This window comes from Medicago sativa, chromosome 6 (assembly GCF_051527215.1).
Source record: "Medicago sativa cultivar Bolivia chromosome 6, Bolivia_mono, whole genome shotgun sequence".
Taxonomy (NCBI): Eukaryota; Viridiplantae; Streptophyta; class Magnoliopsida; order Fabales; family Fabaceae; genus Medicago; species Medicago sativa.
Window position 1 is genome coordinate 25,800,658 of NC_140754.1, and position 14,761 is coordinate 25,815,418.

At 33.9% G+C, this 14,761-nt stretch overlaps 1 protein-coding gene across 1 annotated transcript; it reads right to left on the reverse strand.

The window, feature by feature from the left end:
- Window positions 1-13,389: 13,389 nt before the first annotated feature.
- Window positions 13,390-14,411, reverse strand: LOC146914172 (putative membrane-associated kinase regulator 6). The gene is made up of 2 exons (XM_085720566.1): window positions 13,652-14,411; window positions 13,390-13,538 (listed from the first exon to the last, which is right to left on the reverse strand). Exons 1-2 carry the CDS (start codon window positions 14,283-14,285, stop codon window positions 13,525-13,527), a joined length of 648 nt encoding a protein of 215 aa, XP_085576692.1. The 5' UTR covers window positions 14,286-14,411; the 3' UTR covers window positions 13,390-13,524.
- Window positions 14,412-14,761: the final 350 nt, after the last annotated feature.

Consider the following 14,761-nt stretch of genomic DNA (forward strand, 5'->3'; position numbering starts at 1 on the left):
TTAGGAACCTGTATCTCTGCAAAACTTTCACTTTGCTTTGAAGTTTTATCTTCAAGCTCTTTGTCATCAAATTTAACGTGCATAGATTCTTCAACACAAAGTGTTTCTGAATTATACACTATGTATGCCTTTGACCTTTCAGAGTAACCTAAGAAGATTCCTCTTTGGGCCTTGGCATCAAATTTCTTTAGGTAGAGCTTGTTATTCAGAATGTAACATGTACATCCAAATTGATGAAAGTAAGAGATATTGGGTTTCCTTCCTTTAAAGAGTTTATATGCTGTTTTCTCCAAAATAGGTCTGATATAGATCCTGTTCTGGACATAACACGCTGTATTCACTGCTTCTGCCCAAAAATGTTTTGGTAAAATGTTTTCATGGATCATGGTTCTGGCCATTTCTTGTAAAGTTCTATTCTTTCTCTCTACAACCCCGTTTTGTTGTGGAGTTCTAAGTGAAGAGAATTCATGGACAATTCCATGTTTTTCACAAAAAGCTTCAAATGGCTCATTTTCAAATTCTCCACCATGATCACTTCTGACTTTCAAAATCTTAGATTCTTTTTCAGATTGAATTTGAGTGCATAAACTACTGAATACATCGCAAGCATCTTTACTCTTTATGAATTTCACCCAAGTCCATCTGCTATAATCATCAACAATGACTAATCCATATCTACTTCAATATAAGGATGCAGTACTAACTGGTCCAAATAGATCAATATGAAGTAGTTCCAAGGGTCTGGAGGTTGAAACAATGTCTTTGGTTTTAAAAGATGATTTCACAATTTTCCCTCTCTAACATGCACCACAGAGTGCATCTGAATGATAGTCAATGTCTGGTAGCCCTTTGACAAGTTGTAACTTACTAAGTTTAGAGATTAATCTCCAGTTAGCATGTCCCAACCTTCTGTGCCACATCCATTTCTTATCATTCACTGATAGAAGGCAAATCACCTTCTAATCAGCCAGTTCAGAAAAATTGATTTTGTAGACATTATCAACTCTCTTTCCCTTGAACACAATGGATTTGTCTTCCTTGTTGATTACAATATAGTTGGTTTTCTCAAAAAGCACATCATAACCATCATCACAAAATTGACTAATGCTCAAAAGGTTATGTTCAAGACCATCTACCAACCATACATTATTAATTGAGGTAGAGGAATTACCAATAGTTCCTGTATCTATGATCTTGTCTGACTGGTTGCCTCCAAATTTCACATTTCCTCCCTCTTTCATTGTTAGGCTGAGGAAACTGGACTTCTCTCCTATCATGTGTCTTGAGCAACCGCTGTCTAGGTACCATGATCTTTGCTTTGGCACTACTCTTAGACATACCTGCATTATTGACGTTTTTAGATTTAGGTACCCATTGTCCTATGGGTCCTGGAAGGTTAGTACTTGAGGTTTTACTCTTCACTTCCTGTACCTTGTGTTGTGAGTTGGGTTGCTTCTGATTAACCATCACCTTATGTTTTGGTACTTCAGAAGCAGTAATTGTTTTCCTCTGAAACTTAGACTTCAGAACCTCAGATTTTGGTTTCACCAGACTCTAAGGAACAGGTTCTGATCTTTTCAGGATCCTGATCTTTGAAGTCTTGGATTCAGATTTGATCATAGCCTTTGGCTTAGAGTTCTTTGGCTTTGAAGTAATCTTGGCCTTAGAACTAGAAGCTTCAGGTTCTGATTGAACAACAGTTTCCAACTCATTCAGGTACAAAGAATGTTTTCAGACCTTCCTTGATGCATTCACAACAAGATTTAAGATTGGTTTTCTCAAGTTTCACTTCTGGAAAACCAATTCCTCTGCCATTGTTCTTGTAAATGCTATAAATCATAGAAGCCACTCTGCTTCTGTCAATGCGAGATATAATAAAATCTTCAAGAGCAATTTCATGGTTACTTAAAGGTTTTTCATTATACTTTTCTTGTAGCTTCTGACATAAGAACCTGAGCTGATCTTCATACGTTTTACACACGAAGTCAAAGCCCCTAAGTCCTTGTTCAGAAGCTTTCAGATCCAATAGAGTTGATTTTTGCTGTTTTACCAAATCAGCATATTTTTCTTTTAAATCCTTCAACTCATTGGTTCTTACTTCAAAATGTGTAAGAAGTTCTTTAAGTGACTCAACAAGTTCATCTCTGGGAATTTTAGAATATACCTCATTTTCATCTTCAGAATCTGATTCTGATCCAGCTTCTGAAGTTGCTGTGGCAACTAACCCAATCGCTACCTTTGCATCTTCATCAGCTTCTTCTTTATCAGATCCAGATTCACTTCCCAAATCATCCCAGGTTGCCATTAAACTCTGCTTGATCTGCTTCTTGAATTTGCTTGGTTTGAACGTTGACTTCTTTGAGTTGTCCTTTGACTTCTCCTTCTGAAGATCAGGACATTCAGCAATAAAATGTCCAGGCTTCTTACAGTTGAAGCATCTCTTCTGATCTTCTTTCCTTGAGCTTCTGGAGTTACTCCTTCTTGCTAGAAACTTTCTGTTCTTCTTGGCCAGATACTGAAGTCTGTTGGAGAGCATGGCCATTTCAGCAGCATCTGGTTCAGAATCTGAGCTTGATTGTTCTTCCTCTTCATATTCAACCACTTTAAGAGCTTTTGATGACTTGCCTTTGGATGGAAGAGCTATTGATTTACTCTTCTTAGTAGACTCATGTTCATTAAGACTTAACTCATGAACTTTGAGAGAACTAACAAGATCTTCGACACTTAAAGTGTTTAAATCTTTAGCTTCCTCTATGGCAGTCACCTTTGGTCTCCATCTTGCAGGCAAGCTTCTGAGTATCTTGCTCACATGGTCAGAAGCAACATAGCTCTTCTTTAGAATCTGTAGCCCAGAGACTAAGGTTTGAAACCTTGAGTACATCTCCTCAATAGTTTCATCATCCTTCATCTTGAATAACTCATACTGATGTACAAGCAGGAGAGCCTTTGCTTCTTTGACCTTCTTGCTCCCTTCGTAATTTGAACAGAGAGAAGCAAACATAGCTTTAGCAGTGGATTTATCACTCATCTTCATGTACTCTTCTTTGGGTATGGCAGTGACAAGGGCTCCTCTGATAATATGATGCTTCTTGTAGAGTTTCCTCAGTTCTGGAGTATGTTTCTTTCTATCCACAGCAGCTCCTTCTTCATCAAGGACAAGGTCACAAACACCATCTTCTAGAATATCCCATAATTCTTCATCTAAGCTCATGATATAACTATAGAAGTTGGTTTTCCACCACGAAAACTCTTCAGCATCTCCATTGAATTTTCGAATCTTTCCAACACTGGATTTCTTACTATCACTATAATCATGTGAGACATTTTTATAGCTAGTATCACCAGAACCAGTAGGAGGAGGAGTAGAAATGTTTTTCTCAGATCTTTGACTGTTGCACGGTTAAGTGTTACACAAGGTGAGAAAAACACAAGAAGGGTGGTTGAGTTGTGTTTTGAAAAATTCTTCGTTTCTCCTAAAACTGAACACACTTGATCAGAAGCTAAGTGAGACAGCTTCTGAAGAGGTAATCAGAATCTAAATGCAGCGGAATAAAACAGAGAGAGAGAGAAGAAGAACGCCACAAAGCAATTATACTGGTTCCTTCCACAATCCGGAAGTAGTCCAGTCCCCCTTGCACTTCCAAGGAGATTTCACTAAGAGTAATATCTGATTACAATTGCTCAAGCACACAAGCAAGAGACTTCCTTTGCTCAAGCACACAAGCAAGAGACTTCCTTTGCCCAAGAACACAATCAAGAGACTTCCCTGCTCAAGCACAACTACAAGAGACTTCTAACTAAACAAAATTACACAGAAAATTGTTTAAGGTTGAACACTTGATATACAATCAGAGGTGCTCACAATACAAATCAGATACAGACTCAATGACTTAGGAATTTCTAAAATGAAACTTTGAGACACAGAAATTCTAAGTGAATGCAGAACAATTTCAACAGAGGTTTGGCACTTGTAATAATGTTGTGAGTCTTTCGTTCAGCATTGCCAAAACTCTAAGTCTTCACTCCTTTATATAGAGGTGTGAAAGAGACGTTGTGAAATTGCCAGCACATCAAAGAGTCGTTGTTGAAGCTTGATCTTTCACCAATGATCTTTTGCCTGATTTGGTTGTTGTCCTATGAAGAACCAATTTGAAATCCATTCCTTATCCAAAGGAACATCTATGCAGGCGAAGCCGTATTCTGGAGCTGTTTTCTTGTCTTGTAGTGTGGACATAAAACGGAGTAGTGGAGAAGGTGGTTGTACAGTTCGTACAATAGTACAATGTCAACGCTTTCGTCCAAATTGCAAGCACATGCCTTCAAACACCTTTGAAATGACCGTTGCAATGTTCCACTAATTTTCTGCTATGTTTTCGAATCCAATAGACAGCTTTTGCAGTGTTGATTCTTCAATCTTTGAATCTTTTGCAAATCCAGTTGATCTTCAGCTTCTGGTGAAATGACTTCTGATGAGGTAGCTTCTGATGATGCAGCTTCTGATAACGCAGCTTCTGATAACGCAGCTTCTGATGATGTGGCTTCTGGACCTCTTGTCTTCAGAAGCAGTAATCTTCAGGAGCAACATTTCTTCAGGAGCGCTTTACTCTCTTCAGGGGCAGCTTGACTTCAGGAGCGCTTTCCATCTTCAGGAGCGTATTGCCTTCAGAAGCGTCTAAGCTTCATTTTCTTTTGCTCTTTATTTGCTCATTCAGAACCAATTAATGATGTAACTTTTTAACTGTGGTCCTGTACACTTGAACAAATATTAGGTAGTCCAATTTACAATTTTTAATACCTTGTTATCATCAAAACTCTTTAAGGTTCATTGTTAAACACATTTTGTTCCAACAAATTCTTGATAATGCAATAGTGAATTTGGTGAATATATTATATGATGGTGAAAATTATATAAATAGAATTGATGATTTGTGCATTGTCGAGTCTTTATTTGAAAGTCCATGCATTCATAGTCATATAGAGACTATGGTGAAGAACGAAATCCATAAGGGTTTGCGTTGATTATGGTGAAGAACGTAATTGATGGTGTTTATTACGTTGGTGGGTTACTCGGTAAAATTATCTCCGAATCCAAAACTTGGTACCATATGCATGTAAAGGTGAGGTGTTTAGATCATTGCATGCACTTGAGATTGGTGAAACGTGTCATACTTGACTATGTGCTTTGGTGATTATGTGCATTGGTGAAACTTGAAGAATGTTGTGACTATGTTGAAATGTGAACTTGTATATGTTGCTTATTTATGCTAGTATACTTGAGAAATAATGTTGATATGAAGATTCATTGTTGGATGATTTGATCAAAAGTTTATATACTTGAATTGGAAAATGAATATGTTGTTATGCTATTACTTTGATTATATAAGAACATTGTATGTCGATCATGAATATATGTATTGAAAATGTGAAAGGTGATGATATATTAACTGGTGAGGTGAAATGGAACAATAACTTATGTGCTTATTTGCCTAATTGAAAGTGTGATATATATTGCTCAGTTTTGTTAAGATGTGATTTGATTCTTATACATGACTAGTATAAATACTATGAATTTACTTGTGGAAGTTGTAATGACCTCTTGATGTTGAAATGATTATGAATATGTTTATTTGATTTGTGATGTGATATTGTGAATTGATGTATTATGGTTGAATTGAACATGATATTCACATGAAGTTGGTATTCACATGAAGTTGGTATTCTATTTAATTGGTTATATTTTATTATGTGGAATATAATCTAACCCCTAATGTTCGTTTGGTTGACAACCTACCCATTTGTATGAATGGTGTAGACAGCGTGCATGGTTAATTTCTTATTTCTTATGAGTTGCTCGAAGATTAGGATTGTCGGAACTTTTGCATTTTATGATATGTATTTATGTTGTTTGCTGAGACTTACTGTCTATTTATATATGAGATTTGAGATATTGTTGGTAATGTATTATGAGACCTGAGATATGGTTGTTGAAATTTTATTATATGTTGATGAGATATCTTTGTATTATGATTTTCCGCTGCGAGCTTTTGAAAACATAATTATGCATGTTTTGAGAAAATGAAGATGTAACATCTAAACTCTTTCGAATAATTGATTTATTTGCATGATTTATTGTATTTGGGGTTTAGGGTGTTACAATATTCAAATACTCAGTTTCTGCTATAGCTACCCAACAGTTTAAGAGTACAAGTCCCTATGAAAAGATTCTACAATAAGATTGCTCCATTGTTACTTGGTCGGTCTTAGAGATATTCCTATCAATGCTAGATATTCCTATCAAAGTGATTCTTAAACTGGTTCAATAAAAGGGTATGCATGTCATGGCAGCATAATATGATATTAATATTCCAGATCACCTCTAGGTTTGGCAATGCAAAAAACTCAGCATACATCTAACTAAATTATAACAGACTACTAAGTACTCATAAGTCATAAAAATCAGAAAATCCCCAAATATATAGTTCGTTAGTCAATTAGTAATTTGTGTCTTCTTTTGGGCCTTTTATTTTTAGAACAAGTAGTAATTTGACAAAATTCTAGGTACAACATAGAACATAAGGGAGTATGTTGTTTAAGACTAATCAAATAAACAAAAATCGAACCAACTCTCGTTGCAAAGAACAATACTGATGTCGTCGATTCATGAATTGAGCTGATGAATCTTTTTTCAAGAAAAGTTGGGTGAACTAGAAATTGCACGAACATTTTAAAACAGTTTTTCTCAAACTGAACCATTCATCTTGCCTGATCGGCTGAGCGCACATCACAAATCATTCATCGTTGATACACAATATGTTCCTAAATAGTTCCTCTAAGATTCATTATTACCGAGTTCAAAAAGGTATCAAGCTATTTGAATTGTGTTCAACTAATATTGCTTTCTCTACTTTCTATGGTTTGAATGTCCCGGAAATTTTTTGTTCGTTTATTTTGTTTGTAAAAAGTGTACTCAATATGGAATCAACCAATTACTAACCATAAATTCTATTTTTTGTTGTTGGCCTTATATATCATAAAGTGTAACCAACACAGAAAGTACCATCAGGGACCAAATCAAAGGTCCCATACCTAAGTAAGTTGATAATAGTGCTCTTGCCTAACAAGATGTCAAAACTGACTAGCTTAACAGACTGTGACAACAAAAGAAAGTTTCTTTTGCAAAATTTGCAGACAGCTTAGCAAACACAGGATAACCAGATTTGAGTTTTAGGCTAATGTTTAGGATTTAGGTGTGTTAATACATGGCGAACTGTTTCATGCTAGCTTCTTTGGACTCTTTTGCTTCTTTTTATTTCCCTGTTTGGAACTCTCAACATTATCTAAGGACTGCAGTACAATATTTGTATTAACAGAAACTCTTTCACCTTCCACTTTATAGGGTCCATACAATTGGTATGGGACTCATCATGTTTCTTATAACCACTTGATAACTGAATAACAATCTAACTTGCTTCATAGAAAAAACTAATTAACTAACAAAAATTTGTCTAGGGATCAAATTTGTGGTCAATTTCCTAATAGTTCGGCTCAAATTGATCGTTCAAGTGAAATGAATTTGCACACAATAAACTCAACATACCTCTAAACTCAACATATCAATAAAGATCTAAAAAGAAACCTTGTATTAAATAAGCAAGCATCTATTTCCCAGTTAAGAAACAAAATAACAATTCCAGCATTACTTGCCTATAAGGAAACACGATAAATAAGGATTAAGCAACATGATCAAAACATCATCCATAATCCATGAATTAAATTTTTGTTTAGTAACATAATCTAATCAAAATATTACTAACATCAATTGTTATATCATGCATGCTCTTACCTATCTAAGACGAAGACGATCCTTGCAGTGCCTTAGAAATGGCTTTAGTTGAGTCCTTAACTAACTAAACATGAACCAAAGTCAATTCCATCTCTTGAACTTTCAATTCCTTCCGCATTCTATCAAACTCTACTTGATCCTATTCCCCAATCAACTCCATCCCTTCTTGTAATATTTCCCTAAAAATAAAAAAACTCATTTTATCAGTATTTGTAGACTCCACCTTATCGACCACAACAACAAAATATAGCCCCTCCTTCATAGCATCATTTTACTTCTTTTTTTCATTGTCTTGTCTCCAAATCATATGAGAAAGTTCAAATATTTCCTTCTCAAGAACATTATAGGATCTAGGAGGAAATTTTTGGTTTTCCTCTTTCTTCATCTTCTCATATTTTTATTTTAACTTCCAGATCATCTTTCTAAGTTGATTTTGTGTGGGTTTCACACTAAGAAAATCCTTAACAGATTTATAAAAAGGGGTGTAATCTGTCATTGAGAATAAGGATTTCATCATTGAGAGTGAAGATTCTCTTACATGAGTTTGATGTTTGTTTCTTTGTGGAAGAAGAGAGTTTCTCATGTTGTTATTTTGAATTTTGGAATGAAGAAGATGAACAACTTGTTTTCTTTGGCATTGAAATTAAGGAAGAAGCTAAAATGAAATTAGCGGAAAAATGATATTAGAGGAAAATGAGTTATTGTGCCAAACAAAGAAACTTTTTTCCGCTGAAATTTATAACTAAGAAAGAAAGAAACAAAGAAGCTGAAATGATTTTGGGATGAAGATGAAATTAGGTCACCGCTTGAAGGCTAAATTTTTTCCCACTAAGCTAAAACTTTTCATCTCATTTTAGTTTATTTTTTTTATTTTAAAAACATTGATTTAATGCTTACTAATTGATATTTTTTTAATATTGTCAAATAAAATTGGTTAGGAGAGATTGAATCCAATTAATTTTCTTAATGGAATGATTAAAGAATATTATTCATGACGAGAAAATGATGATTTGAAATATGTCAAATTAAAAAAAAATTAAATTGATCTTTTATATATCAAAAAAATATGTTGGTAATATCAAATTGGTCTTAAAAAAATTGGAGCTGAAAAGGTTACTAATTAAACCTTGTGTATTTAAATATTAGGTGTTTTATATATCAAAAAGTATATGTTTCATTTCAAATTAATTGGATATGATTCAATTTCAATATATAAGAAAAATGTTTTAAATTATTGGACAAATTAATTATGGTTGTTTTACCAAATTAACCCTTGAAATACAAACCCGAGAGAACGTCGATGGTTAAGTGTTCGCCAACAATGGAGATGAGATAGGACATCGTCGTTGAGAGTGAGTGGCTTTTCATTTCTAGGGTTATATGATTATAGGTACTCACGACGTCTCAAGCGTCCTGGACCTGCATGTCTACACAATTTTACAATGGCGAGACAGTTAACCACACAATCACTGGAGGATAAGTTTACATTCAAATTAAGAAATAATGAATTCAAGTATAATACAATAGGATTTCAATAATCACATATACATACTTTCATAAATCAACAACAATATTCATACAAGAATATAATCACTTACACCAACATAAAATATCATCATGTATCATACTCATCTAATTACGCCAACATCATCATGTATACAATATAATCATATATTCAACTATACCTATTTCACATAAAACACATAATCCATGTGATGCATACAATTCACCTCATTCAGGTCATTCACATAATTCACCAAGGTGTCCTTACATCATTCTCACCAACACTGCAAATGTACAAGTATGACCAAAACAAACATAATCATGTACACATCTCCATAAACATACATATAATCAAGTATGAAATATTTCATAAAGACTCATATGCATGCAATGTTCTAGACACGAACTCTATATGCATGTGCTGCCATTTGGATGTCGGAGTTATTTTACCAATTAATCCACCATCACCAATAGGACTTAACCATTTATACATGAACATATGACTTGACACCGCATATATTCATACACTAAAATACAACTCATCAACAATCATCTCCAATTTTTCATCCACAATATTCATCACCAATTTTCTTCAACAACATTCATCATCAATACATACATATACATGTCCATCATCAATATTCAACACCATTACCTTTCAGCATCATTTCATATATGTATAATCAACATCAAGCGTTTACCACATCAAGAACAATATTAATTTATTTTAGGCTAAAATATGATTTTGGTCCCTGCAAATATGACGAGTTTGGGTTTTGGTCCCCGGTAAAATTTTTTTTTGAAATCCATCCCTGCAAAATTTTTTGTTTTTTAAAATAGTCCTTAACCCCACTTTACTGATGATTTGACACATTTCTGCCTACGTGGCATTCGCTGACTGTGTAACTTTGCACAATTGGCAGCCATGTGGCAATTATTTCAATTTAATTATTTAAAAACCATTTTTTAAAAACAAAAAATATATTTTCGAAATTAAAATAAAACATTTAATCTAAAAAACCAATTAAGTTTAATTAAGTAATTAAAAAATGAAAGAAATTGCAGAAAAGGGGGAGAATTCATAAATTTATCCCTTTGTCCAGAAATTCATATCCAAGTTCTTCAAAAAACACGGAATTGAGCAGCAAGAGAGACCATCTACCTCTTGGATCTACAATAGTAACAACAAGAGAGAAGCAGTAGAGGTAAGAAACACAACAACACATCACCATACACAATTCATCATGAACTCAATTCATGACAAAACATAAGTTGTTTGTAATCCATAAACAAAAACTAACAGCAACTAACTTAAAACAAATTCAAGGGGGAAGAAATCACTTATTTTGGAAAATGGAAGAGAACTAGAAACGTAGAAAACCCAGCTCTCAAGCCACTGCAACTTAAGACTCCTCCGCCACCGTCCTCGTCGCTCTACAACATGCACCATCTTCCTCCGCCACCGGATCCGCCATCACCAGCGACGGCCACAACGCTACCGTTCTCACTCGTTTTCGTTTCTGGGTTCGTTTCATTTTGTTTCTGGATTTGTTACGATAAGATTTGTTTATGGGTTTGTTACTCAGATTCCGGGTATCTTTCTGTCCTTTTCTTTACAATTGAATGTGGTTTTGATTGGTTTTAATGGTGATGGAAAACAATTGTGAAGAATGTTGCAAAAGAAGAAGAAAAAGGTTGGAGAAGAAGACGAGAGGAAGAGAACACTGATTCTTTAATTTTTAATTTAATTAAACCTTTTTCTAATTTTGAAAACTAAATTTAATTTAAATTAAATTAAAATGATTTTAAATATTTTGAATGAGGCAATTGCCAAATGTGTGCCATGTGTACGTTCTTGCATAGTCAACTAATGCCACGTAGGCAGAAAATGCACCAAATCATCAGTAAAGTGGGGCCAAGGATTATTTTAAAAAACAAAAAATTTTGCAGGGATGAATTTCAAATTTTTTTTTTACCAGGGACCAAAACCCAAACTCGCTATATTTGCAGGGACTAAAAGCATATTTTAACCTTCATTTTAGCACAAATTGCATTTAAAGACAATTAAGTACTTTCACCATGTGCATATCCATCACTAATTCGATCACAATCCATCATGTTATCATGAACTTACAGGCATTTACTAACTATAATGCCTTAATTCATCATTTTGCCAAATTCCGTCTATTTTTTCAAGTTCATCTATTTTTCACATTTCACAAAAATCCAAGTTTCACAATCATAATTATCCTCACCAAACTTACATGCTTCTTCTACATTCATGTTCATAGTAATTAAATCATAACAGCAACATTTCATTTGAGAAAACCTTACTTCGATTCCATTTCAAAATTCATGTTTATATAAGTTCAAGGTTCATCTCAATCCAACAAAACTTAACCAATCTCAAGTAACCATGATTACATAGACTTAATTCATCAAAACAGCATCAAAATAATACATGAGGAACACTTACGGATGTCTGGAAACATCCCAACAAGTCGGAAAGTGCAACACATCAAGTATTGTTCAGTACTTGCTCGCCATGGCGCAGGACATGCTCGCCTGGTGATCCCTCTGTTCCTGGAAACTCAAAATTTTGGGTTCCCTCTCGAGAACCCTCCCAAAATTTCCCCAAAAATCCAATTTTCGATCCCATTTGACCCAAAATTGTTTTACAAACTTCATCCAATGTTAACATAGTACAAAACAACATTCAAAACATTTCAAAACACGTCTCTTGAATCTTCCCCCAAGCTAGATCTTTCTTTCTCTTGAATCGTCTCTTCTACCTCTTTCTCTCTATTTCTCTCTCTATGCCTCTTTTCTCAAAATGAACAAATGAACTCTTAACCCTAATTTTCACAAAGACTATTCTCTTATATACTTTTGGGCTTAGTTACACTCACTAATGAACTTAGTAACTTTATATCACTCAAAAAATGTTACTTCACAATTACTTCATTAAAACCTTCATTATTACTCGTACACCACTATTGTATTAATTACCCCAAGATACTACCAATTCTCATAAAATAACTCTCCATACCCAAAAGTACTAAAATACCCTTAATATCTTTAAAAATCAAATAACCAACAAATATAACACACCAAACTATTAAATAATAAATAAAACAATTAAATAAATAAAATCCTTAAATCGGGTCGTTACATTTTCTAAATAAAAAATAAAATAGCTTTTTAAAAAAGTTCATGGACTCGGTGAACTCGTCCTAGACTCACGAGTCTGTACGAGTCTACCACGAAAATGATTTTATGTGGGAGTCTACTCGTCTTTGCCTTCTAAACTTGTAAACTTGTATAGACTCACAAGTCTACTCGTGGGTTTGACCACCATGCCTGGACGTTGCCGTGCGTTTTTACAAACTCTACAATTAGCAGCTTCAGCAAATCATGACCTAATGTGCTTTGGGACGTAGAATAGCTAAAGCACCGCAGATCCAAACAAGTTCTAATGATATATGCATGAGGTGTCTAAGATAAATTCAAACTTAATTATAGTGTGTTAGAAAGAATAAGAATAGACATCATACATATATCTAGACTTAATTAATGATAGGTGCTAAAATATCTACGTGCAACACAATCCAATAGTACTAAAATATCATATTTTTTGCAAGTGACAATCCTGTCCAGATTGCAGACAAACTTCCCTCTTTCTCAGATCACATGAGTCATCGCTTTTTTTCTCTCGTATTTTATTAAGTTAGGTCTCCAGCAGGCAAAGGAGGAGGGACAAGAAAAAAAGTAAATATACTATATACATAATGATTCATCAATTTCATCTTTCACGTACATTTCCAATCCAAAAATAAGTTGAACAACTTCAACGATATTGGAATGCTGATTCTCATTTATTGTATATACTTATTTCCTATAGATACACATACACCATGTTATTCCAACAGAGGAAAGGATGTGTTAGACACATCATAAATTGGCCCTGTGTGTATCTCTTCATTTTTTTATCTGCACCAAGATTATAAATTTCAGTCGCACAATCTTTGACATCGGCGAAAATTTGCCATTAAATGTGACCGATACATCCTCGATTGTGTTCATATTGCGCGGTCGCAGAGACATCAAAATTCTTGATGTCACAGCCTAAATGGTGTTTGCAAACATTTTTCAAAACCTTGATTTTCACATTAGCATCCTTAATTCATTCTTTCTGCAGTAAAACAAGTGAAAAAAGTTAATTATTATTGGTCTTAAAAAATCTGTAAATAACTTTTTAACTCTATCTATTAACATACAGATGAAATTTGGATTTTTTGGACATACCAATGGATCTTTTGCAATGAAGAACGGCTTCATAAATTGAGCTATCAGAATCACAAGAATAAGCAGTACTCACTCTTGGAGATGATTCACAATAATTTCTTCCTATATTCTTAACTGATTGAGTTCTTTTCACAATATTTTCATTCTTTGATCCTGATTTTTGACCCCTCAATCTTCTACACAAAGGGCTTAAAAAATTCAAATACTTTTTAAACATTTTCCTTGATAATGTTCTACACCTTTTCAATGAAGGAGTTCTAGGGTTTTCTATAGGAACCACTTTTTTTGAAACATGTGAGGATGAACAAGGCAAAGTTGAATTTGAATTTAATGAATCATATTCATATGGTTCAATATTCAATGATTCAACAAAAAGGGGTACTAAGTAACCATTTGAAAAGAGTTGATCTGCATCAACAAGAGTTGTGAGAGGGGAATGTTGTGAAGTTGGACGATCAAATTTTAAATCTTGTGAGTTTATGAAAAATCTTCTAGAAGGTGGCATTCTTGGATCCATTTCAATGAAGGAAGAAGCTTCATCATCATCAAGGCTTTCTTCTAGTGAAGATGGTTTATGGTTTACTAACCAACTATATGAAAAACTTTCAACTAAAAGTGGATGAGATGTTTCCATGGATTCTAATTACTCTTAAATGAGTCCTTGAAGAAATTTTGGAGAGTGAGAAGGAAAGTGATGGAAAATGCAAACCAAGCAAAGGCTATTCTCTTATTATGTTGCACATATTTTAATCAACTTTTGTGTGCGTGTGTGTCTATATATGTATATATATAGAGTTTTGCTAGAAGCCACCCATGAAGGTGTATATTAGCAAATGCTCATAGAACAATTTGCTAAAAGACACCTTCATAGAAGGTGTCTTCTAGCAAAACCCACACACACACACACAGATATATATATATATATATATATATATATATATATATATATATATATATATATATATATATATATAAGTTTAATAGCGGTGGGTTGACGGTCTAAAATAATTTTGCACACACAGCCAATCAAAACATTCAAAATTGCCACATAAATAAAAATCATTAATTGACATGACAATTTCAAATGTTTTGATTGGTTGTGTGTGCAAA

Coding starts and splice junctions, on each gene's coding strand:
- LOC146914172 (XM_085720566.1), bottom strand. CDS start 14,285: ATGGAAACATCTCATCCACTTTTAGTTGAAAGTTTTTCATATAGTTGG.